At 39.4% G+C, this 25,940-nt stretch overlaps 2 protein-coding genes and 1 long non-coding RNA gene across 8 annotated transcripts; all 3 read left to right on the top strand.

Moving 5' to 3' along the window:
- The first annotated feature begins 2,838 nt into the window (after positions 1–2,838).
- On the top strand, positions 2,839–3,668 carry LOC124311799. The gene is made up of 3 exons (XR_006910237.1): positions 2,839–2,950; positions 3,016–3,457; positions 3,577–3,668. It is a non-coding gene; the product is annotated as an uncharacterized LOC124311799 (long non-coding RNA).
- Positions 3,669–8,525: 4,857 nt separating this feature from the next.
- On the top strand, positions 8,526–18,634 carry LOC124311798 (protein quaking-B-like). 6 transcript variants are annotated; one of them, XR_006910235.1, is made up of 11 exons: positions 8,527–9,374; positions 11,041–11,174; positions 11,267–11,383; positions 11,729–11,872; positions 12,828–13,002; positions 13,336–13,401; positions 13,875–13,958; positions 14,045–14,074; positions 14,138–14,431; positions 15,449–15,625; positions 17,379–18,634. XR_006910235.1 is itself a non-coding variant. In XM_046776148.1 (10 exons), the coding sequence occupies exons 1-10, from the start codon at positions 8,963–8,965 to the stop codon at positions 17,384–17,386; spliced, it is 1,464 nt and encodes a 487-aa protein (XP_046632104.1). In that variant the 5' UTR covers positions 8,526–8,962; the 3' UTR covers positions 17,387–18,634. The 6 variants fall into 6 exon arrangements, 4 of the variants coding, with proteins under 4 accessions (XP_046632104.1, XP_046632101.1, XP_046632103.1 ...); XR_006910236.1 differs by lacking the exon at positions 17,379–18,634 and adding an exon at positions 15,689–16,805; XM_046776148.1 differs by lacking the exon at positions 15,449–15,625 and having other exon boundaries at positions 8,526–9,374.
- Positions 18,635–20,394: 1,760 nt separating this feature from the next.
- Positions 20,395–21,913, top strand: LOC124312615 (lys-63-specific deubiquitinase BRCC36-like). The gene is made up of 8 exons (XM_046777093.1): positions 20,395–20,601; positions 20,662–20,758; positions 20,823–20,971; positions 21,033–21,064; positions 21,149–21,205; positions 21,300–21,422; positions 21,523–21,622; positions 21,686–21,913. Exons 1-8 carry the CDS (start codon positions 20,502–20,504, stop codon positions 21,820–21,822), a joined length of 795 nt encoding a protein of 264 aa, XP_046633049.1. The 5' UTR covers positions 20,395–20,501; the 3' UTR covers positions 21,823–21,913.
- Positions 21,914–25,940: the final 4,027 nt, after the last annotated feature.

The following is a 25,940-nucleotide window of genomic DNA, read 5'->3' as shown; positions in this document are numbered from 1 at the left end:
CGCACTGCAACGTCATTTCCGAATCTAGTCAGGATATCTCAATGCTTTTTTGCCATGGAATTCATGCGAAATGAGACGAGTTAACCACAATGTCCACACTCCACAGACCTAGTTAACGGTTTTCGATTGAGAAACTAGGTGGACCAAGAATGTTTAAAAGATGTGTGGGCACCTTTTAACTTCTAGCGGCACCTTTTAACCAGAAGGTAATTTGTATTCATGATGAATTTAAATTATTAATTTCTTATATCATAGATGAGATTAGAGATTAGATTACTCGATAAAATAATTTATCGACATCATTTATCAATTTTACAATTTAGAAATTTATTTAAACTATTGTTCACAAAAAGTTACTAATGTTATATGAATACAGTTAGGTTTCGGCAATGTTTATTCTTTATTTATTATTTACTCTGCAGTTAGCACATTGATTTAACAGTGTGAAAGTAGCGTACCTATTTACCTAACAAAGAAACAAGATATAAAGACTCAATTCCCAATTTCCCATGGATTTTTTTCAGACGAGAATTTTTCATGTTTATTTACTGTGGTTAAATTTCCAGCAATGTGAAACCTTAAAAAAAAAGATGCTATGAAAAAGTAGCCTACATTGAAATCAACGCGGATTAGTCTAGGACGAAAATTATGGTTCTGAGATCTTCGTTAAAGAAATACACTGTGAAATTAAAATTTTTTATTGTAATTTTTTTTTTTAATTAATCATATTTGAAACGGCGATGCGAATATTTGCAGCAGTTTGGAAAGTCGTGTCTGTTTGAATTTCTCATATTATTTGATTGTTATCATTAGAAATAAATGTGCAAATACAGTTTCCAAACTATCGGCGGTTATTACGCAATGCTTGGAACAGCAGGCGATGAAAACACGAATTGTAACGAAAAAAGCTGTGGATAGACGCAGCAGCCGAGATATAAGGTAAGAAACGTATATACACAGTTCTTTTTTTCTTTCTTTTTAACTTGAATTTTCTTTATTTTCCTTCTTAGATGTCTAGAGCACTATAAATAGAATTCTAAACGTAAAGGATCCTGTCTGCGTGAGGCCCCGGAGGAAGGAACGACCGCCCATAATAACATCCGGAATCACCAACTACGTTGGATTTTTTTTTAAACATCCTAAGAAATTATTATTCCAAATCTCTGTCTTTCGAGATCGGAAAAACAAATAAGTACGGCCAAGGATACAGTTGTATTTGTTTCGAATCAGACGTACATGCTTTGCTAGTTACTACATAAAAGTAATCCACTAATTTTCAATAAACGAAAAAAATAGTTTACGAAACTGATGAACAAGAAATTTGGTAGATACAAAGAACATGTCGTGTGATGTGTTGACCTGATGACGAAAATTGGGGTAGTCAAGCAAAATCCGGCAAAATCCTTGATTGAAGGGCAACGAAATTGGGTAATACGGGTAATAGTTGTTTCCGAGGTTGCACACCGCAAGGCTTTTTTAGATACAACATCAGAGTGGGAAAACGCTTCGTTTAAATATAGATGCTCCTGAGTAGCTGGCTGGCCGTTTCAATGAGTCGCTGCAGCTCCACTTTATTCTCTGTTACAGCCACCACGAAGACTTTTGTGAATATTTCATGGAAAATACAGTTCAGATATCGTTATTTAAAACACAGGAAATTATATTTTACAACAGAATTAAATGACAAAATGAAACGTACATACATCCTGGGGCTACATATATAATAACACAATAATATTTATAAGTGGGAAGTTGAAATAAAATTACTGTTAACTCAAATGTGATATCATCACTGCTGGTCATTAAAAAAATTGACTACAATTATTGTTTGAATGCATGTAACACTTCTTTGTTCAAGAAACCCGTTTTAATGAACATCGCGTGACTTAATTAAACCAAATTTGGTTATAGTCGCCATTCGTTCTACGAGATTTGAATGTCTAGGTTAAACTAGCAGTTAAATGAAGTGTTAAGTGTGTAAGTTTAATAATTTACATATTAGATTTCGTCCTTTCAGTTAAAAATCTACTATCCAAGGGGAAAATTTTGCTATTGAATATATTCCTTGGTTAACTTTTTGTGTAAAAATTTAGAACTTGTATTTTTGTATACACATAATATAATAAAAACACACGCATATTTAATAAATATAGATTATGTTATGTTAAATGAAGACTACATTTTAGCAACGGATGTAATGATTCTAGTTCAGCTTCGTCTCGTGTCGCGTTATTTAGGCATAAACTGCCTTTTACATTCGAATGGTTTTTCGCTGTTTATCGTGGACATTTTTTGTGCGAAAGGAAGGACTCGACATTCTATTTCCATCCTGCGCGAATCTGTTTTGTTTTTCTTTCTTCTTTTTTTCGAAAAGCTGGCGCTATTCGTTACACATCGCTACGTCGTTAGCCAATAAAAAAAAAACAAAAAACGTCCGCACATCGCCTCAGTGATTTACGAAAATAGTTGCTCGTTAATAATTTATCATTATTAATTACCAGTTGATCCAGTTGGAAGCTCAGCGTTCAAAAGAAGCTTCCACATCTTGTAAATAATAATAGAGAAAAACAACATGACTTCAATCCCCTCGCATTTCGGTGAGTTTCTATGAACGTCACTACCGTTAGTGAATTCCCAATTTTTCCACAGGCATCTTTTTAAAATATAACGAGGTATACACGCAAAGATAACTCGTTAAAAGTGGAATAAACCAATTTGGAGCACGTGAAACAATTACTACCGTATCCACTTCAATATCTTACGAAAGAATTGAAATTCTGTCGGTGAACACCTTGGGATCTTGGACATGGGCATCATTCCTTAGGACAGTTGATAGGGAGAGGCGTTCGCACAAAGAACTCAAATCTTTATTCTCTGTGAGTCTAACTCTGCGCCATGATGGAAGCATGTGATGTTTTTCCCCCCCACTTTTGCTCCGGCAGCTGTTAAGGTGATGCCTAACTTTTAGTGAGACCACAATTCTGAATTTTTGTTTTTCCCCTATCGTCTATATAGCTTGCTTATACTACCTTGGACTACTCCATCTGTCTGACGTTGACGGACACTTTGACTTTTTTTTTCTTCTTTCTTTTGAAATATTTAAATATAAAACAAATCTCTAGGTCGTAATGATGGTTGACTGGATGCTGGATTAATCACACATGTTGCGGTGAAGAATTTCAATTATTTTCGCCCATTGCCTGATTAAATACGTTGTTGATACTGTAAAGTCTTTTGTCCAATATATCAGGGAAGACGCTTTTAGCCGATGACTGAGAACAGGCCATAAATCCATCGGCGATGTGGGATGGCAAGTTAATTATATATGTACTTTTAGAAGAGCGAAGGAGGAGCTATTTCGGTGTGGGGACTTCCTCTGTGAGGGATGAGAGAGAGTGAGAGAGAGAGAGAGAGAGAGAGAAGACGCGGGGCTTTCTGCGACTCCGCAACCGGAAAGGTACAAAACTCCTTCCATTTCTTTTTTCCTCTCCCGGTGACGTCATCCAACAGCTGCGCCCCATTCATTTTCGCTTTTATCGACTTGAAATCCCTTCTTTCGTTATCTTAATTCTCTAGGTTTTAAACATCTCGGAAAATGGCATGGAACATTTCATTTCCTCGAGCGTCTTTTCCAGTCTTTTCTTTGTTTTGGAGTTGCTGGTATTTTTATTTCACTTCTCTGACTGTTGCATCTTATTCAGTACATTGACATGGGTGGACTTGAGTCAGATTTTCACTTTCGCCAAGCAAGAATGACGCATACTGCCAAGAGTCAACTAGAAACCGCTTTGAACAACTGTCATGTATTTTAATGATTAGAAAGTGTGCACTAATTTATTCGTTATAGTTTCCAATGACGTGTTGCATGTTTTTATGAATTTCGTATCAATAGTCCATCAGAGTAGAGATGTTGGGCTTGATTATTATCAATACCAACTTAAACGTTCCAATAAATTCGTTTTTTCTTGGTGGGTGCGGACAAAAATGGATTTGTTTACATCCTCCCAAATCAACCGAAAAAGAAGAGCACATTTAAGGGAATCTCGAGCGAAAAAAAAGAAGAAAAAAAAAATTTAAAAATAAAAAAAAAAAGAATAAGTTTCGGCAGGGCGGCGACAAGGGATGATAGAGTTTAAAGCGTACAGGGGAGCCGTAGCAACGAGGGCGTGTTGTTCAAAACATGTCAGCGGCGTGCAGCAGCTGCGGAAGAACCTCCCTGAACATGACGCGTTTCAACTGCTACCGACCGACCGACCGACCGACCGCCAAAATAAAATATCAAACACTGAGAAGAAAAAAACCAAAAAATAAGAAAAAACTCGGAGACGCGAGTAGTAGTTTAAATATAGTTAGAAGACCGACGTGTTGTAGCCGTCGTCGTAATCCGTCTCGCAATCGCTATCCGCGTGCGTTGAAACACTTTTTGGCGTCCAGGGTTCGTCGTCGTTCTTCGATTCAACCACTAGGCGGGAGGAGATGTTTCTGGAACGAGCGCCATCTTGTTCTCTCTGCATTCTGTTAGCCGAGTCTTGCGTTCAAAATGTCCGCCCTGTTTGCCAGGGTGTGTCCCTCATCACTTCATCTGTCCGTACCTAGAGCCAAACCTATACGACGACCAACTCTCGGCACGTCTTGGGCTTTTTCAAAGCCTTCAATAGGGTGGAGAACTTTATAACTCGAAATGTTTTTTTACTTTAATATCGCTCTTTTTGGGCTTTTTCAGCTATACCTTGACCAATCAAAGATCATTTGACTATATACGACTTGTTTGTTCTAGCGCAAATATTTTGTTTTTGTTCAGCTGTTCTTTCGCTCATCATTAAAAAAATTCCGTTCGAATTCATTCAGAAATTATTTCCAACATAAAAGTAGCTACAACGCGCATGGAATTCATATATTCAATCGTTTTGATTCTTTTCCCTATTTATTCTTCGCGTCGCTATTCAATGCCCGTAATTAATCTTTTATTTTTCTGCTATAACATCACGTATATCTTATAAGCCAAGCTCACTTCTATGGAGCGAGAATCTATTTCTGTTTGCATTCAGCGACTGCATTGATGCCCCTTATTTCTATGCCCAAGGGTCGATGCGTTTAAAAAATTCTGTTCAATTCCCACTTGTTGTTTATTGTTGAGGAATTTAACATATACTCCGCTGCCGTTTAAATTCTCCTGATGGTCAGCTGACAATGTCGAATGGATTGTTAAGTCCAACTGCTGGCTATTCGGCGTTCTTCTACCTGGGCGCAATGGTCAAAGTTTAACGACGGGTGCCATCGGGGAAAATTGAGATTAGGGTGGGAGTATAAAAGTAGCCTAAAAAGAAAAAAGGGCCTTTTAATATTTTCTCGTTTTAACTTGTAAAACCCACCTAGAGAAATGATAGGAGCTCCACCTTTGGAATGAGACCCTGCCCAATTGACTGAAAAAAAAGCCGTTCTCCTTATTATTATTATTATTTGTTTTAGTTTCTATTTTGCATGCCATCTAAGAGAGGGTGGAGCTGCAGTTGAGTGCACAGCTATTGGACAACTCTTTCTCCGTCACTCCGTCTCTCCCTGGTCTCTCCCTGGTCTCTGCCGTGTGTAAATGTTAAATGACGGGGTAATCTCATGCTGCCTACTCCTCCCTATTGTGTCAGATGAGACTTGCCATCCATCCGAGTGGCGAGAGAATAAGAAAAGAAGTTTGCGTCGTAATAAAGGCGACACCCTTTTCTTTTTCATTCTTTGCTCGTGCTAGATTAGTGGAACCGTGTCTTTTCTCGGTGATGTCACACTGCTGATCTTTTTTTCCAAGTTTTTTTCTCCCTCTTTTTCTTCAAAAAGAAATAGTTCTACGTGGCATTTGCAGAAACCCCAAGGAAAAACCATGGTCCTCGTACGTTCTCCTTTTTGCTTTTTCTTTAGGATGAAAGAAGAAACGCGAAATGTTTGTGATACAGTGAGTTGTGTGTGCTCATCTGTTGATAAATGAAATCGCCTCAATCAAAAGATTGCCGCCAAACTCTTTTACAAGTCTAATAATACATAAGCCATGACGAAAGAAAAGGAAAAACTAACAAGAAAAAAAAAAAAAAGACGTAGCTATATAGTGGGAGAGCATTTCGTCTTATACCTGGCCTTATATAGGCAGGAACTGGGCAGCAATGGTGACTTTGGCTCTTAGCTGGGCTACGTCATTAAATAAAAATAATATTGCGTGCGGCTCTCCGGCGACCCGAGAAATCTAATCCCAAACATGTTGTCTTTTCATCTTTTTAACCGTCGCTAAAATTACAAAACGGCCAGAGCTTAGAGCGAGAGCCGACCATTCGAGTTTCGCCCGGCGTTCGTTATTACGTCGAGACTCTAGACGACCACAAGAGACAATATGACTATATGAGTAATGAGTGGCGATAGGTAATATTTTCCAAACGTTGGAGGTTTTAATTTCTTTTTTTCAAGTTTCTTTTGCCCCCAAATGAGATTTTCTAACTCCTTCCACCCACCCACACCTGTACACAGAAATACACCACGCCAGATGATGATCATTTATACACGGTTTTTGACACTGAGAAAGTTGCCGTATACTCATTCCATCTATCCGTATAAATTCGTCATTTATAACTTTTTTCCTTTTTTTAATCTTTTCGTTAGACATTGGATGACTTCACCGACAACGCCTACCACAAGGCCAGCAGCAGACTCCTGCCGGGCCGAAAGATTTGCTGGCCGCCGCCGCCGCCGCAGCACAGTTCAATATAATGTCAGCTGGGAGTTTGATTGAAGAAAGAAAAGAAGCTGTTGGACGCAGGTGAAAATCCTTGGCGGGATTGCGAGGGTAAAGAAAGAAATGATCTGTAAACGCAGACAAATTATATTGAATTCAACGAGAAAATCATTTGGTTGGGGTGTGGGGTGTGGGGGGGGGGGGAGTTGGACTTTTCAGGTTTAGATTCATTCCCGTGTGTGTGTTGCGTGTGTGTTGCATAGTCGAGAAAAATAAAAAATAAAAACAGGTCAGGTCATGTGGTGGGCTGCCTGCGCCACTAGTCGGCGCATATAAGACACACACACACATGCAAGGCGGTACCAGCTGACACTTTGCGAGGCCTTCCACCCTACAATTGAGCGAATTAAAGGCTCGGAACTAGTGTCATCTCGGCATTTGCATTGGAAAATAACGATTGGTGTCATTGCCGACGAAATTCGGCCATTATTTCGTCGACATATAGTCGATTTTCTCCAAAGGTGGCGAGCCCGACGCATTCCTTTACCTTCCCACTCTTTTTTTTATTTTTATTATATTTTTATTTTATTTTTTCGAGATTTTCTCTTCTCCTTTTCTTTCTTTCTCTCTCTCCCACTTTGTAACCATTCCTCCTTCTCCTTCCGCCTTCCACCTCATTTTGCAGGTGAATTAGCTGTTGGGCATTTCCATTCCTCCCCCCTTCTCAGCGTGACCTTTCTCCCATACCCCTCCTAGCCTCCTATACCTTCCACATGTGTGTGTGTGTGTGTGTACTGTGTACGGCATTTTTTCCTTTTTCAACCATATAACACAAACACGACTGTTTTTTTTTCTTCTCCTTCTTCTCTTGATACAACATTGGAATAAATCTCTTGATTTTATTTTGATTGACTGAAAGAAAATATTTTGTTTGGGAAAAAATGTGGTGGAGAGATCATGTTTGCTTGGCCGGTAATTTGATAGCATTACTGACGAGCCAACGTCGAAATTGTGTGTGACCATTTTTCAATCAATTGGCGATTAAAACGAGCCAAGAAAATTTATTTACAACTCGGAAAAGAGAGAAAAAAAGGTGCTGTGTTGTGTGTGTGTTTTTGGGATTTCTCGCTTGGTTGATTCGACTGTGCTGACGAGTTGAGCCAAAAGTCTGTTGAGACGGAATCAATGCCGACTACCAGGGAAGAATAAATGACGGTAAACCTGGAAGAAGAAGAATAATAATGTGAAAAAAGAAGAAGAAAACAACAAGAAAAAAAAAAAAAGGATAGAGGCTAGGAGGGCTTGACTTTCGTGCTCGGGAATGCACCGACAACCGGAATGGGAAAGGGCACACAGGCGCAACAAGTACACCCCTCCCATCGGTGGATAGCCGAGCAAGCAGCACTTGTCTCGCACTTTTTTCACGACTTTTCGCCCAAAATTCAACACATTTCGCAATATCATTAAACGACGCTCTCATTGACCAATTCAATAATGGTTTAAAACGAATGCATTGCCAATAAAAACGCCAATATCGGCGCATAAGTTGGGTCGAATTTCAATCGAACGTGGATTGGGTTTGGCGCGGAGTGTAGAGTGGGTGGAAGAGGCGGTAGAATAACGGCCCACCCCTTTTCTTTCCCCTTCTCGATTCTCACTTCAGGGCCAAGGATGTTGTCCGACATTCTCCTTCTTCTCCATTTTCTTCCAAGTTTTTCTCTCCCCCCCTCCGTCTCAAGTTTTTTCTCTTCTTCTTCTTCTTCTTCCATTCGAAAAGATTTTCTTTCTCTCTCTTCTCCTTCACACACACACACACACACACACACACACCAGTTCACTCGAGTCTCCAGGTCTGGCACTTGGGTTGTTGGCTGGTTTGACGGACCAGTTGAGTCTGAGCAGTCGACGCGGTTGGTACGTGAAATTCGGCCTTCATCCACGTGTGTACTGCGACTATAAGCTTTTATATTCGCTTTGGCAGACGGAAACTGCGTTCATCTTCTCTCTCACGAATCGACCAACAGATTCTTGCGTCAACATTTCTTTCCTTTATTTTGGGGGTTTCTTTTCTTACAGTTGGTGCTAGAGTTTGATGGGTTCGACTCCGACGAGTTGATGAGTGTGACATTTGAGTTCAATTCTTTGTTGGTTTTGTATTAACGTGGGAACTTGAGATAGAATCGCTAGTGTGGCTAGTGAGTTGGGTTCATTTCTGGTCCTGCCGACGTTTCGTTGGTTTTCGCAACAGCCATGACTGACGTCATCATGGTGGATGGCAGCGTCGGAGCTTCCAATAATACCAACAACAATTTACCTCTCAACATGAACAACAGTGTCATCAGCGTGACTATGGCGGCAGCGGCAGCGGCGGCGGCAGCAGCTGCTGCTGGCGGCACAACTTCGCCAACGTTGGGAGGCACGTCGCCCGTCTCTGCCGCGGCCGCGGCCGCCGCGATGATGATGATGCAACCGCCAGCCTCTTGTTCCTCGTCGTCTTCGTCTTCGTCGTCGACGTCGGCCTCGGCGGCCGCCGCTGCCGCCGCCGCTGCAGCGGCCAACACGCAAAGTGTCGCCGATTATTTGGCGCAGCTTCTCAAAGACAAGAAACAATTGGCTGCCCTGCCCAACGTATTTCATCATGTCGAACGACTGCTCGACGAAGGTAAAAAATCAAAATCTGACTCATTATTTTCTTGTCTATCCCTCGTTTGATTTATGCTCGACAGCGTCTCGGACGCAGCTGTGTGGCGTGATCGATTAGCCATCTTGAGAGATGTTAGACTTAATTTCAGGGTGGGTTTTTCTTTCCCAAACTCTCGTGTGGAGTAGGTCTCTCTCGCGTGTTGAGACGGGCGCCATTTTATTTTATTTTTAGCCCCTGACCTCCCTTATTTTCTTTTCTCTCTCTCTCTCTCTCCCTTTTCCTTTTGGCTCTGGCCGTACCCCCTTGTCTTTCCTTTCGTCTCTTTTTTTTTATTTTTTTGTGTCTTGTGTCGGATTTCCCCCGACAGCGTCGACGACCGACTTTAGTATTCTCCGCTCGCTGTGCTGTCTTAACTTTGTATTCTTGTGCGCATACCAACTTCATACCAGGCTGCAAAGAAAAAGAAAAAAACGAGAATCTCAATTTGCCTGTGACTCTGGTTTCTTTTTCCTGTTTCCATCCCTGCTTTTCTTTCAAGTTTCGTCGTGTTAAGTTTGCTACACCTAGACACACCCTTCCTTTGTCCAGTTTAAAATAAAAGAGCGCTTAAACATTCAGCCATTTCTTGTCATTCACATCAAGTGCAAATATAATTGGGGCTTATCGAATGGCTTGGGATGCGTCATTATTATCTCGAGGCGTTTTTTTGTGCTCACGATTCCCACCTTATTTGGTAATAGGACCAATAGATTGAGAACGTGCAATTCATTCATACCGTGTGTGGGAGATTCTTATTCATTAGCGACGATTTTTTGGGTTTTTTATTCGTTTTTTTCTTTGTTATCTTGTTTCACAAATGCGTGTTTGTGCTAGGTCTATTTGGGATTGGGTTCTATTCATATGGAAACTCGTAACTAAACCAACGGTTTAAAAGGTACGCGTGCTGCAACATTTTGGGGTTCCACGAGACCGGACAAACATTTTCTCTTCTTGGACATACTGACCTGATTTTTTCTCTTTTGTGCCCGTAGTTTTTCCACTACTGGCAAGTTTAGCCGGCTTTCTTTTTTTCTTCTTCTTCTTCTTCTTGTTGAATCCTACAGTTGGGAAAATAGGGAACGCGGAACCATAACAGTTTGTGATAGTTTCAGAAGCTATGCGTATGTCTGCATTCTTTCAGAGCGAAAAGATTTCAACGCGCTAGTAGACGAAGATTCCCGTTACTTTGTTCTAAATAGACCCATAAAAGGACATTTTTGTTTTGTTTTTTAAAACTCGTTTCAATCGACCTTTAGAGTTGAACATATTCTTACATTGGATCCCCCAACGCACTGGTTAATCTATCAATGGAATTGAGTCTATTCCGCCAGCACGTTAATTATGAGCCAACAACACACTGTATCCGGACGAGGAGAATTGAGTTGCTACCCGCGATTTAATTTTGTTCTCGTTCCCACATGAAGCAGCTACGCGACGCTTTTAGATTCACGTTTTCCCCCAAAGTCTCCAAAAACACTTGGGCTTGTTTAATTTTGTCTCAGTTATTGTGCGTCCTTTTTTTTAAGTATCTACCAACCGTTTTCTTTTATAAAGATCTAGAAATAGTCTTAGCACAGCGACAGCTTTTTTTAGGTCACCGTGATTTATTTTTATTCATTTTTCATGAATTGTTTTGATTTATTAGAAATTGGAAAGGTGCGCGGCAATCTGTTTCAAATCAATGGGACTGAGAAAAAACCCATGGTGCTTCCGGATGCTGTTGGTGCCGCTGTGAATCTCTCAGAAAAAGTCTACGTTCCTGTCAAAGAGTTTCCCGACGTAAGACAATCTTGCCACTCAACATTTATCAGTCGACTCTTTTAATTGATTTGTTTTTTTTTTTCTTTCTAATGGATTTCTCCCCCTTGCAGTTTAATTTCGTCGGTCGCATTTTGGGACCACGTGGCATGACAGCTAAACAACTTGAACAAGAAACGGGTTGCAAGATTATGGTGAGGGGGCGTGGATCTATGCGCGACAAGAAAAAGGTACAATGCCCGTTTCTAGTCTTCTACAAAAAGTAAATCCGTAATTGTGATAGTGTGCTTAAACATGACTCGGTGGTATTGTCACAATTTTAATCAGCTTGTTGTCTCACGATTTAACTGCAATTATGCTGGTTATACTGGAGGCCGGTAACAATGTTGGATTGCAATTCTCTGCACTCAGGAAGTCGATGGCACGATAACTTTGTTGTGTACTGTTGTTCTCGTTCACATTTCCTCACGGGTTGAGGAAATGACCAACCTTTTCACATATTGAAGAGTCAATTTTGAGTTAACCACAGACGAGATTGGTTTGTCCTAATATTTCTTTATATATTAATCCAACAGGAGGAACAAAATCGGGGCAAGCCAAATTGGGAACACTTGAACGACGAACTTCACGTTCTCATCACAGTTGAAGACACAGAAAACCGTGCGAAAGTTAAGCTGCAGCGCGCCGTGGATGAAATAAGAAAGCTTCTTGTTCCAGCCGTAAGTCAAACACTATTTCATTTATCGATCCTCCCATTTTCAATTTTTCAATGTCCGGTAGCTGCACTGTTTTGACAGCTTGTGTGAGCTCTTCTTTCGATAAAAGACAAGTTAGCTTGCCACAAAATTGCCTTTTGCCATCGTATTATCCAAACAAAAGTGCCGTAAATTTGTGCGGCAGTCGATCCCGAACCACAAATGAAGTATTTGTTGCTCTATTTTTTTTTAAATTCTCGATTGGTTGACTGATTTCGCTGTTGTATTTCATTATTTTAAAATTTCAGTCTCCATTGTTGATTGTTATCTACTAGTAAAAACTTACGTACATTCAGGAATTACGTAAGAACAGACAGTAAAAAAATATATAGGTGGTAGGTAAAACGGGAAAAAAAGTTCTTGTGCTGTAGGATACGGAGCACACTTGATGCTTTAGCTATATCAGAAATAATAATCTGAAAAAAAAATTTTAAATATTACACCAACCTGGTAAAAATAGATTCAGCCCAAGCTCGCAACCGCCATCTGCCATTTAAAATGTGTACCAATTTGAAATGCAACGAATCTCCCGAGTAGACCACAAAAAGAAATGTTTTTTTCTCAATTTTGTGTTTCTATTTTCATTCAGTGTTAAGACGTAGTATATCTTTTTTTGTTTTAAAAATTGGCAATTATAAATTGATAATGGTTAATGTGTAATTCAGCTAGAAAGAAGCGGATCAAAACGTTGAAAAGAACTCATTTTGCGGTTATTTTCGCTAGCAAACTCGAAATGTTTTATTTTATTTATTATTAATGGTAAAATAAAAAGTTTATTTTTCGGGTATTGTTTACAAATGTAAAGTCATTGTGATATTTCATTGAATTCTATGATATAACTGTTCTGTCGGTAAAAGACGCGGCATTTGAATTTCATTCTACGTTAATACTGACGCTTGAGTCTTATTGGTTTAATGAGCAGGCGGACGGAGAAGACGAACTAAAAAAACGACAGCTGATGGAATTGGCGATCATAAATGGAACTTACCGAGATCCATCAGCCAAACTTGGTCAACCTGGAAGTGGTGTTGGAGGAGGTGTCGTTAGTGGAGTTGGCGTGGGAGGTGGCAAAGGGGCTGATCTGCTCAGCATATGTAAGTCTCAACTACTTTTGACTACAACTCATTTTTACTCGTTTGCGTAATTTAATGTAAAAATTCAATTTAACCGTATAATATGCGCTTCAACCATTTCTGAACAACAACAACAAAAAACTAAGCTTACCACATTACCATACTCGTCGATTATTTCAAAATACCCGGTGATTGATTCTAATTCCACGGCTATGTATCACTAATTTGCCCAAAATCAATCTAACCATTAAAACTAAACTGTTGATGATCGTTTAAGTATCTATGAGAGATCCTAGGTTACCTTTTCTCGAAGAATTTTTCTAAAATACCATTTACTCCATTGACGAGTGGTAGGGTTCTATGAGACACAGATGCTTCAGCAGTTCGCGAGCCGTCCTCCTTCTCCCGCCATCAATTCGTGTACGATTTTCTTGCATTTGAGAATTCAATAACCCCTAACTTGAACATTTTTGAACCATAATCATCTGTGTATCTTTAATTAGAAAATTAGCTGTTCAGACCAGTTCAAAATCGATAAACTTTGACCACCGAAACTAAGAGTCTGATGTTAATGTTGTATTTAAAATAATCTTTTCATTGTATCAACCCCTCGGCAGAAACTGTAAAAAAAAATATATATATATATATAGATAGTGTCCTACAGGGATGAAAATAATCGGAGGATTTTTCTGTCGTCGAATCAGTTAACTCTACTTCAAGAATTTGATTTAGTTTTTAGGAAATAATTGATTTTTTCGTGATAGTGTATTACGTGGAATAGGATTCATAACTTTAAATTTGTTCACAATTTCTAGCTCATTCGTTTTTCCTTATTGACTGTAACTTTATTTTATTTATTTGTGTTCTAAAAGTTCCCGCTTCGTGTTTTTCAGATGCCCCTCGTTTGTTGCAGCCAGGAGTTGGGCTAGGCTCACCAGGTGGACTACGAAATCCTTCAGCGGGTGCCTCACAGCTTGGTAATTCTTTCGTCAATGCTTTTCTCATGTTCTTCATGGTTGCAACATACTAACGCAGCTTTCTGTTTGTTCTCTTCGTATTACAGAGTACTATTTCAACCAAGCGTCATCGAAAGGTACCGTTTAATGATTGATTTTGTATTAATTTTTTAATCCCACATTTATTATGTTGAACACAGATTCGTGGAACGGTATAGCTGGAGCTCCTCTCATTCTCTCGCCACGAGGGATGCAACATTCTTCAGCCGCTTCATCCATGGCAGCTCTTCTCAATTCAGCTGCATCGGGAGGACCACCTCCACTTATCAGTGCTGCAGACGCCGCTGCTGGATTGCTCTATTCACCTTATGCTGCCGCTGCTGCCGCTGAATATTCCAACTACGCAGCTGCGGCCGCCGCCGCCGCTGGCCTGTCATCTCAACTGTTGGCAGAATACCAGACGGGCGTGCCGTCATCCAACGACGGCACCGCTGGTGGGTTGTTTGCCCGATAGCTTCTTTCACTTTCCCTAAATTTTATAAGCATTATTGATTTCGAAAACTGTTAGATTATTATTTCCATGTATGCTATTTGATTTGTTCAGAGCTATTTTTTAGTCTTTAGATTATGACTTGATTTTTTAAGCTTAGGGACTTGATTACGTTTTAGTTATAGTTGAACTTTGGCATATTTCGTGCCTTGTGCTTTAATGCAAGCAGTACGATTTATTTTATTCTATTTTATATAGATATATATATATATATATATTTTTTTTTTTTGGGGGGGGGGGGGGGGGGGCAAAACCACGTCAAATCATAGTGGCACATAAAAAAAATAATTTTCTGGTTTCTTTAGCTGCGTTATTAAAGTGTAAGTTCGTACTTTGCTTTCTCTTGCTGCGTGGATATCTAAATAGTCGTAAGAACAAATTTTCATCAAGTTCAATTTGTAGTAATGGACTTGCAAAAGAACATTCCCATCCATTACTGCGATTTTTTTTTAAGGGAATCGCAAAAGGATGTACGCCTAGCAATTTTCTTAAAAGTCCTCGCTTTTCTTCAGTGAGCGTTTTATACAATTGAAGTTGGATACGTTTCAGGAGTAAAGTGTTAATTGAAAACAATCGCCCACACTAATCTGGTCTTGAGATGCCATCAAGGTGTCGTGCCTGCTGGTTGATTAAGTGCAACAATTTTTTTGCAGTTGATTGAAATCTCGTGTTTTTAAATCAACTGAGAAAAAAATTGGTCAGTTTGGTTCAAACACCTTTCTCGGTCAATTGTTTTAGCAATTGACTGATGGTCCGGTACTCAATCCTCGCAGGCACGACTCTTTAAATCAGCTTACTTAACATAATAGGATAAATGACGAATTGAATGTTTTAAGAACCAAATGTTTTGTCTTTTGTTTTTATGAATCACATTATCTGTCTTTACTTCTTCAGTGTATTTAAACATAAACATACTAATGAAACACCGGCCGCTCCGCTCCCTCTGTCTGGCTGATTGTAGGAGGCGCTAGTGGGAAGCTGAGACGCCATCTGGGCTCGCAAGGGCGAGAGCATCCTTACCAAAGGAACGACCTCAACTAACAAGCCAACCAACAACTACCACCCAAAAACAAACCAATCAAAAACAAACAAAAATCCAACCCAACCATCCAGCAGTTGTCCCAGATATTCAGGCCAGGTGCGTTGCCTCTTCCAACCAAACCTTAACTTACTAATACTAACATCTTATATATATATATAGACATTTACGCACAAAACCAATTGTGTTGTGTTTTAAACGTGAGAGTTCGTGTAAGCCAAGCGTCGGAGCTAGGTGCGAATTACTGTTGAAATGTCGCTTTGATCAATTTGTCGGTAAATTTGCCTTAATTTTAAAGCTATCAATGCTGTTTCGTGCATTCAAGGCGAACGTTCTGTGTAAAAATGATTTGGCTCGTCTCTGTGAAGTTAGGTTGCGCGTTTCGTTACTTCAAATGTTTTATTGCTGTTTGCAATATAACGATGATGACAGATGCAGTTTATCCCGTTATTAAGAACTTCACACACACACACCAAATCCGGTGCCCTACACGTTCATTCGCTCGTGGCCATTTTCTCATTTCACTACCGCCCGTAAACAAATCCATCTTCAATCTTGCAAGTTGTTAGGGCGAGAGTGCAATCATTGAACAAAGTTCGTGCTTTTTCCTCAATGTGTTAAAGGCTCGCTAAAGGGCGAATTACAAAAAGGACAGTGGAAATCTGCTTCATAAAAATGTGCAACATGGCATATGTTAAATTCAGGCCGGCAAGCTCGCTTTCTCGTTAAACGAATCAATTATTTTTGGATTTTTTAAAATTATAGTATCACTGATATCTTACTACCGAACTGAATGAAACAACATACAAATGGTCTGAACTTTGAATGTACTTGTCAACCTTGTAATTTTCCTCGAAAACTAATTCATTAACCGGCGTTAATTGAACGTTTATTAGCTGAAGATTGAAGCAGGTGGCAACCAAGAATCAAATAATTTCGACAGCTAAAATTTAAGATCTGTTTGTTATCCGAGTGTCGTGTTATGTTTCTCGTGTTTCATGTACAGTTTCAAATTGCATTTAAGTCATTCTATTTTCTTTAAAACGTTTTTACTACTTTCAGTTTAGCTGTATCGCATTCGAACTCTTGTTGGACCGTTTCGAGTGTTTTTGTTTTTCTTTTTTTTTTATGGCGAAGACCATTGTTTGTCTTTCGTGTCATTTGATTTGCAGAGAAAACATCCGAAGTACTTAGTGCCAATATTTACTATTATATATATAATGAATATATATATATAATTGTTTCAGCCAAATACAGTGGTATGCCTTTCTAAAAATCATTTGCGTGACTTTTACTTAGTTTATTACGGTTTCCTATGCGATGTAGTCGCATCCCTTCTACCATTGCTTCCTTTGGTTTTGTATGTGAAATGACGTATTTGGTGTTATTTCGATTACTGCGTTTGCGTTTTAACTTAGAAGCGGAAACCTTAACTAGCGACTCGCCTTTTCAGTGGTAGTGTTCCATCAATTGGGACTTGTTGGTCTTAGGGCAGGGCTTCAATTTCTTGGCTGTGCAAACTTAAATTAGTCTACTTTATCCTGAGGCCAAAAGAAGCGGTTGACGAAGATTTTTACGTATTGCATAAGGATTTCATATTACTAACTCTTCTTGATCTAATCCATGCCACTTAATCAATATCGATGGGACCATTTGATACTAACGATTTTTTTTTCTTTTTCTATTCGTTCTTTCAATATCCCTTACCTGAAACTCCCTTACCTTTTCGTGACTTTCTTGCACCTGGTAACACCAATAAAAATTGCCACCCAATTATTACCTTCTATCTCTTAAACACCCATGTAATTCCCCACCTTTGGCTCATCGTTCCCCATATCCTATCTACCTGTAGGTGCTTAACGGTGTGTAGTGCTCTACTTACGAAATCCCGCGGCCAATGGCCTGCGAAGAACATTGGCTATTGATCTGGAGACCCTGTCCTGCATCAGCAAGTCGCTCTTACAACCGCCGCTGCAAACCGCGTAATACTTTGAACAAGGTCTACTTCTGCTAGCAAGGAATAGTAATTTAATTTTATCTGCTTCTAATCCGAACGTCTTTTCTTTATAAAGTTATCGTGAGATTTCGTGAACTTGATCGTACCCCAAATGTGTGTTTTTTCCCATTTATCATGTAAATATTTCAAACGTTGCCTTGACCAGCTACACCTTATTTGATTCTTCCTACCTCAGTATCTTAAAAAAAAAACAAAAAAACTAGTTGGATCTAATTTATATCCAGATGTACTGCATTACTCTTTAGTTGAACGATCAAGTTTACTCGATCCTTACGATTCAGTGTTTTTGAACCTGTCGAATTGTCAGCTCCTGAGTTGTGAAATCGACAATCTAGTTTTCCGGAAGGCTTCGATTAATTACTAAAAATGCGGGAGCAAACCAAAAAACAATAGCCGTTTATCAACTTGGGCAATTTGTTTTTGACCAATGACCAGTTCATCACTGAGTCTGTGGACTAATATGACAATAATTTCAAAAGGAGATAAATTAAATTTCTCATCAATCCGTTCTACATAAAATTATACGTTATTTACATCTTCGACTGTTCTTCACTTGTAGTAATTGCAAGTCAGCAAAAGTAACTTTTTGAAATCTCCTCTGCACACTGTTAGCTGTAGTATGAACCCGTATTTCTTATATGGACGGTGTTTTTTTGTTGTTCTATTTACCGTCTTTGCAACTGAAATCAATTAAGCGACCTTCCCAAACTATGGTTGAAATACAACCAGCAAATATTTCCCATCAAGATTTATCTGTATCTTCGCCGACTCCTTACCTACATACAAATTATTATTTATAACACCCAATAATAATTTTGCAAAAAATGTGCCTTGTTTGTTAGATCGGTTTGATTTATCTGCAAAGTGAAACGTGTAGCTATTTTTCTACGTTGGTGCTCGTAATAATGCTGATTGCAAACGCGTGCCTTTACATACACTATGTGCCCATAAGATTGCTTACACCTTAAACTAGGCCTGCAGTACTTACCACAACGACTTTGTGCCATAAACTTGAGCCATTTACCCTTTGTATGAATTTATCTACTGTATTTGTTACATTTCATATAAATAAACTTTTCCTTTTCCATGTACTATGCATTTTTATTCGTTCTCAGATAGATTAGTCAGAGTGATAGAGAGAGAGTATGGTGAAGCGACGCTGTAGGAATTCTCCATGAAGCCTTATGGAGAATTCCTACAGCGTCGCTTCACCATACTCTCTATCACTCTGGATTAGTTATAAGAACATGATAATGTTTTAGTTGGAATGAATCAACTATTTTCTATTTATTTTGTATGGTCCTGTCCATCTTTAATAAAAAATGTCGGCGTTAAGTGGGATTTTAGAAGTACTTGTAGTATCAATATTATACGAAATCAAAAGCGCAACTGATGTGAATAACGCTTCCTACAAAGGAATCTTCGCAACTACACATCAGCCATAGCGAAGCTGACTTTAAAATTTTAATCAAATTTTTTTTAGCGTACTCATTTTAAAATTTTTTCTCAATATTGAAAAAAGTGACTGGGATAGAACCTTAACGTTCGAGAACCACCCATCATCATTTTGAAAACTATGGCATCAAGGCATGAATACCATAGCCTACTATAATTACGGCCAGACATCTGGCTATCTCGCCGTTACCGAGAAGCTCCGCCTACTCCAGATCACGTGCTTGTCTGTGATTGGCTGTACCCCAAAATCGTTTCCATTTTCCACGTCTTCTTTCCAAACCTTTAAGTTCCTTGACGTCGTCTTGCATCCTGGTATGGTCAGAGTCAATCTGATATTAGCGATTGGTAGTCTAGTGGGTATAGCGGTGGATTTCCATTAGAGTAATACTAGGTTCAAATCTACTTAAGTCATAATCAATTTTTCATAATTTTTTCTTGTTTTTTCTAGATTTGTAAAGCGAATTAGATGGAATGCCTAGATTCTATAAAAAATGCGATTTTTTTCACATTTTTTTAAAACAAAATCTGAATTTGTTCGCTTTGGCAAGGACTTAGAAAAAAAACAAATTCAGATTTTAGATTTTGTTTAGAAAAATGTGAAAAAACTCGTATTTTTTATAGAATCTAGGCATTCCATCTAATTCGCTTTACAAATCTAGAAAAAAACAAGAAAAAGGGGTACAGCCAATCACAGACAAGCACGTGATCCGGAGTAGGCGGAGCTTCTCGGTAACGGCGAGATAGCCAGATGTCTGGCCGTAATTATAGTAGGCTATGATGAATACAGACCGTACTTCATGAATCATGACTATGTCTGTAGGCCTACTTCATGACATGACTATGGCCAAATCCAGCGCTATAACCCACGCAAGTCTAGTGGTCAGATTTTGAACTGCATATAAATATTTCCCTAAACGAAGAAATTTCCAGCTTATTTTTTGGTACGTGACTTAGAGTTTAGACTTAAAAATCGCTTGTACACTTGAAATTGAATCTCAACATTGTCGTATTTTGTAGTAAGAATATGGAACTTTTAGCATACAGTTCAAAATCTGACCGCTAGGGGTTTTCGATTGTCGGCGTAACCCATAATCAAACGGATGCAAGTCGACACCACTACACATTACATTAGGACGGATTAGGACGACCAGAGCTATAGACTCCTGGTCGCTTCACGGCTGTGTTGGCTTCCCTATCCCGGTTTTAGGGTAACAGTAAGCCGATTTTCAGAGATTTTAGGGTGGGGCCTGTCAGAATTTGTGGAGTGGAAACGTTAAAAAGAGCCATCTAGGCTCTCTAAAGTAGCTGAGCGTAGCAGCTGACACACTCACTAGAGGCGCTTTTTAAAGTTTCCAAATCGGCTTACTTTTACCCTGAAACCGGGATAGAGAAGCCAACACAGCCGTGAACTCGTGAAGCGACCAGGAGTCTATAGCTCTGCTTATACTAGGACACAGCAAGCAGACAATATTATTTCGTGCCCCGACCATACAAAAATTCTAAATGGCAATTCAGAAAGTTTTTATTAAATCGAGTGCATACCTTACGTGCCTAAGTCATGCGTTATCGACTGAAACAGAAGAAATTATGGGATTATTATTGGGTTGGTTGTGAGCATTCATATTGTATGAAGAACTTCTATAACATGAGTCTTTTTTTTCAGGTTATGTGGAACCTAATTTAAATTTTTCAAGTTCAATGGAAGATGTGGTTGGGCTATCATTTATTGAAAGTGTCGTCATCCTCCAAAGAAGTGTCCGGTAAAGATCTCAATTATTGTGGCAACACTAACTTATTGCATAAATTTGTATCCTGCTCATATAGTCAGGCTGATCGAGTGGAAATATCACCTTTACAATTATCTGCAGCTACCCTGAAAGCAGAAAAACTATCAGTTCAAGTGAGTAAACCAATAAGAGTACTAGGATGGTATCATTCACATCCCCATATTACAGTTCAGCCATCACATGTTGGTAAAATATAAATTACACATTTGTTATTTGCTTTCATATTATAAACTGTTATTTTGTCTAGACATACATACACAAGCCAACTACCAAGCTATGGTAAAGATTTATTACCCCTCTAATATGCAAGGAATATCAGGCATACCATATTTTAAATTTTGAATAACTTTTTGTTATGTGCAGGATCCAGATTTCATTGGGTTGATTTTTTCAGTTTTCCAACAAGAGGCTAATGAAAAGGTTAGTTGGTTTCTTGTATCTTCTTCGTCAAAAGTTCTTAAGTATTGGATTTTATATTAATTATAAATTCTTCTCTATTCACTATGTCCCTTAGTTTGCTAATTCTTCAATGATCTGTTTCCAAGCTGTAGATGTTGATGGTATATTGAGCAGCAGAGAGATTGCAGTTAACATTGTTCCACAAAATGTTCCTGTGATTATTGGACATTGCCTCAAAGTAAAAAAAATTACAAAAATAGAATAAAAATGAAAGATAACTGAAAGAATAATTCCTAAAAGATTACCTATGTTAATAATGTGTACATTGTTTGTTTCAGGCATTAACTAAAATACCACTAACCTTATTCAATGAGGAGAAAGAGCTTAAAGAAAAATGCTATAGTGGTGACTCAATTTCTAAAATACACAATACATCAGGTATAAATAAAACACAAACTTATGTATTTTGTATTTAATGTATAACTTTTTAATTCAATATAGTTTTCACACGAGCCATGTGCCAGCTTATTGAGTGTTGTGAAATGCCTTGCATCAGCGCCGTTACTGCCTATGAGAAATCTTTATTAAATCAATTGCATTGTTTACAATTAGCAAAGGAAATTCTTGAAACGCAATAATAATCATGTGTAAGGAATGTGAAAGTGAAACTCACATGATATGGTTTACTCAATAAAATAAATGAAAGAAATACATTTGTGTGTGTGTGTGTATGATGTGTATGGGTGTTTCTGTATTTCAACTTAATCTCGGTCGTCGGGGCGAACCCTACCCATGGACTACTTAAAGCTGGGTCTACACCAGCACTTTTTACAGACAAGTTACGGTCATAGGGTGTATCTAAAATGCGCGTGCGCGCCTGCGCGTTGCGCGGCTACTAATATGCGCGGAATTTTTCTTGCGCGTAAAAAACTAAAATGCGCGTCAAAATTTTCGTCAAAATTTTGCGCGCGACCACACTAAAATGCGCGCAGGACGAAGGGAAAATGCGCGTAAATAACCTAACCTAACCTAACCTAACCTAACCGTCGTGGTCGCGCGCAAAATTCCGGAAAAATTTGACGCGCATTTTAGTTTTTTACGCGCAAGAAAAATTCCGTGCATATTAGTAGCCGCGCAAAGCGCAGGCGCGCACGCGCATTTTAGTAACACCCACGGTCATACAGTTATACAGACATACATACTTACAAACGTACAGACACGCCTTTTCAGTTGATGATGATCGATATTTGTTTTAACGGTGCCACCGAGGGGGGCTGCTAAAGCGCAGCCCACGTGGCCACGTCTTCGGTGTTGAGTGTAAAATAAACAAACTGGACAGTGCGGCAACGCAGCATAGCCAGTAAAGAAGGGAGGAGGAGAAGGACCTCCCAGAGACAAAGGAATCAGAGAGGGAGACTCGGTCCTGTTGAGGATTGTGGCTAGGCTGGCAGCGGTAAAGGGTGTTCTGTTCGGCAGGCAGGTTCAGGTGCAAATTTCTATTCCAACAGGTTATGGGCCCAGCTGTACGCACAGCTAACAGCTACTCTGTTTGATCAATTTATTTCCTGTTTTGTGTGTCACCTCGGCTAACTGTTCACAAGAATTTAGAATTTTGGTTCGGAGTGATGGAGAAAGATGGCCACCGCCACGCTGTATGGTGTCTGGATGGGAAAAACTACGCGTCTTGGAAATTCGGAATGAAGTTGGCGTTATAATCTGTTTGATCAATTTATTTCCTGTTTTGTGTGTCCTCGGCTAACTGTTATCAAGAATTTAGAATTTTGGTTTGGAGTGATGGAGAAAGATGGCCGCCGCCACGCTGTGTGGTGTCTGGATGGGAAAAACTACGCGTCTTGAAAATTCGGAATGAAGCTGGCGTTACAAAGTGATGAGCTTTCACCTACAAGAAAGCTGGTGCTTTTCCACATCGTGATGATGTGAGAGGGATTCCGCATTGAGATAATGTGAAGAATCTACAAGAAAGCTGGTGCTTTTCCACATCGTGATGTGAGAGGGATTCCGCATTGAGATAATGTGAAGAATCTACAAGAAAGCTGGTGCTTTTCCACATCGTGATGATGTGAGAGGGATTCCGCATTGAGATAATGTGAAGAATCTACAAGAAAGCTGGTGCTTTTCCACATCGTGATGATGTGAGAGGGATCCCACATTATGATAATGTGAGAGGGATTCCGCCTCGGATTCCGCATTGAGATAATGTGAAGAATCTACAAGAAAGCTGGTGCTTTTCCACATCGTGAGAGGGATTCCACATTATGATAATGTGAGAGGGATTCCGCATTGAGATAATGTGAAGAATCTAGTTGAAAGCTGGTGTTTTTCCACATCGTGAGAGGGATTCCGCATTATGACAATGTGAGGCCAAGCCTGGACATAAGTCACTGCTGGAGGACATTGGGCAAGGGATGGCTGGCCATTATATTGCGACAATTAAGGTGCAATTAAAGTGGCCTACAACCAGGAGATGCACAGGAAGATGAAACACAACATGTGTATTTTTGGGGGTCTAGTTTGAGGGGAGGTGTTGAGTGTAAAATAAACAAACTGGACAGTGCGGCAACGCAGCATAGCCAGTAAAGAAGGGAGGAGGAGAAGGACCTCCCAGAGACAAATGAATCAGAGAGGGAGACTCAGTGCTGTTGAGGATTGTGGCTAGGCTGGCAGCGGTAAAGGGTGTTCTGTTCGGCAGGCAGGTTCAGGTGCAAATTTCTATTCCAACATTCGGATTAAGGTACGTTCACACTACAGCCCTTTTCTGCGTATTGCGTATTACGTATTACGTTTTTCGTTTACGTTTTATCTACGTAATTTTCACTTCGTTTCTGCCCAGATAGCACACTGCAGTCCCATAGACGCACAAAACACGTCACTTTGAGACGTCTGAGATGTACTTGGCACATAGCAGATTCCCAAGTTTACATTCCTAGGACGTCTTTTACGTATGGCCAATGTCCGCTTCGCCGAGATCTCATAGCGGTCCTTATCCCGTCCCATTGGATGGACATTAGACGTACTTGGGACGGAAAAAGGATCTCAAGAAGTCATTAATAATAAATCTTTTTCTGGACTCTGAATTTCGTTCCTTTTTCTTTACTCTTCTTTTTCTTATGAGTGTTTGCTGTGCCGACATTTCTTCACGAACGCTGATCCGGATATCCGGACGACAAGTTTATTTGTCAAAGTATGCAAAGGGTTACCGGACACACTACATGAATCGACTGCATACTAACAGCGCTGTTGAAGAAATATGGAACCTGAACCGGGGGCCGAACCCGGATCGTCGTGGTGAGAAGCCAGTACTAAACAGATGGGCCACGAATTCATGTTTTCAGTTTTGAAGATAAAGGTTATAATAAGATTTTGGAATCAAACTTTGCCGCGAAAACACAAAGACAGTTTCTCCGAAATTTTCTAAGTGTCAAGAAGGAGCCAAAAAATAAAAACGGGACGCATCAGAGACTTGTACGAGAGGGAGTAAAAAATGACGTATCCGACAAGATGAAAAATGAGTAACGCATTCAAATAAGGGCTCGCAATGGGACATCTTAGAGATTCCCCTGTGCCCACCGCACCAGCCGCACGGCTTTGGTCCCGCCTTTGGACGAAAATTCCTATCTGGGTGACTTACGTTAAAAACTTCGTAGTCTGTTCACACTACACTTACGTATAAAGTTTGTTTTTAACGTAAATTCAAACTTTCACTTTCTACTCATAGATGTCGTGTTTGTCAATTTGTGTACATTTCATGTTCGTGTACAAGTTCAGAGCTCAGAGTAGTTTGTAAAAATATTAATGTCAACTTCAACAGTTATTACCAGAACTATTGAAGTTGTACACGAACATGAAATGTACACAAATTGACAAATAATGATGAACAACTTAAATAATGATGAACAACTCTGTAAGTAATGATGAACAACTTTCCAGAATAGGATTATTACCAGAATTTAAAAATGGAGATAGCAGACATCAACAGTGTCGAAATTTCAGGTATGAGAACAGACTTAACAGCTGAAATCAAACAAAAAACAAAAGAACGAAGACAAGCGAACTAGATTTTGTCTACGTAGTGCGTAGAACGTTAAAAAATCTTCTGTAAAAATGAGAGCCATCTTATTTTTACATATACCCAGATAGGAATTCTTGTCCCAAGGCGGGACCAAAGCCGTGCGGATGGTGCGGTGGGCACAGGGGAATCTCTAAGATGTCCCATTGCGAGCTCTTATTTGAACACGTTACTCATTTTCATCTTGTCGGATACGTGAGTTTTTACTCCCTCTCGTAGAAGTCTCTGATGCGTCCCGTTTTTATTTTTTGGCTCCTTCTCCTCACTTAGAAAATTTCGGAGAAACTGTCTTTGTTTTTTCGCGGCAAAGTTTGATTCTAAAATCTTATTATTACCTTTATCTTAAAATATGTACATATTTATTCGTGGCTCATCTGTATAGTATTGGCTTCCCACCACGACGATCCGGGTTCGATCCCTGGTTCAGGTTCCTTATTTCATCAACTATGCTGTTAGTATGCAGTCGATTTATGTTGTATGTTCCGGTAACCCTTTACATACTCTGACAAATAAACTTAATGTCCGGATATCCGGATCAGCGTTCGTGAAAAAATGTCGTCACAGCAAACACTCATAAGGAAAAGAAGAGTAAATAAAAAAGAAACGAAATACAGAGTCCAGAAAAATATTTATTATTAATAACTTCTTAAGATCCTTTTTCCGTCCCAA

The sequence above is a fragment of the Daphnia pulicaria genome, chromosome 8, assembly GCF_021234035.1.
Source record: "Daphnia pulicaria isolate SC F1-1A chromosome 8, SC_F0-13Bv2, whole genome shotgun sequence".
NCBI classification, from domain to species: Eukaryota; Metazoa; Arthropoda; class Branchiopoda; order Diplostraca; family Daphniidae; genus Daphnia; species Daphnia pulicaria.
Note: the sequence above shows the minus strand (reverse complement) of the source record. Positions and strands in the feature narration are given on the sequence as shown.

Excerpts from the sequence above, each read along its gene's own strand:
- LOC124311798 (XM_046776145.1), top strand. The coding sequence starts at position 8,963 with ATGACTGACGTCATCATGGTGGATGGCAGCGTCGGAGCTTCCAATAAT. Across the intron at positions 9,375-11,040 it reads CGAACGACTGCTCGACGAAG|AAATTGGAAAGGTGCGCGGC; the intron begins GTAAAAAATCAA and ends TTGATTTATTAG. Across the intron at positions 13,959-14,044 it reads AGCGGGTGCCTCACAGCTTG|AGTACTATTTCAACCAAGCG; the intron begins GTAATTCTTTCG and ends TTCGTATTACAG.
- LOC124312615 (XM_046777093.1), top strand. The coding sequence starts at position 20,502 with ATGGCAATTCAGAAAGTTTTTATTAAATCGAGTGCATACCTTACGTGC. Across the intron at positions 21,206-21,299 it reads AACAAGAGGCTAATGAAAAG|TTTGCTAATTCTTCAATGAT; the intron begins GTTAGTTGGTTT and ends TATGTCCCTTAG. Across the intron at positions 21,423-21,522 it reads TTATTGGACATTGCCTCAAA|GCATTAACTAAAATACCACT; the intron begins GTAAAAAAAATT and ends TGTTTGTTTCAG.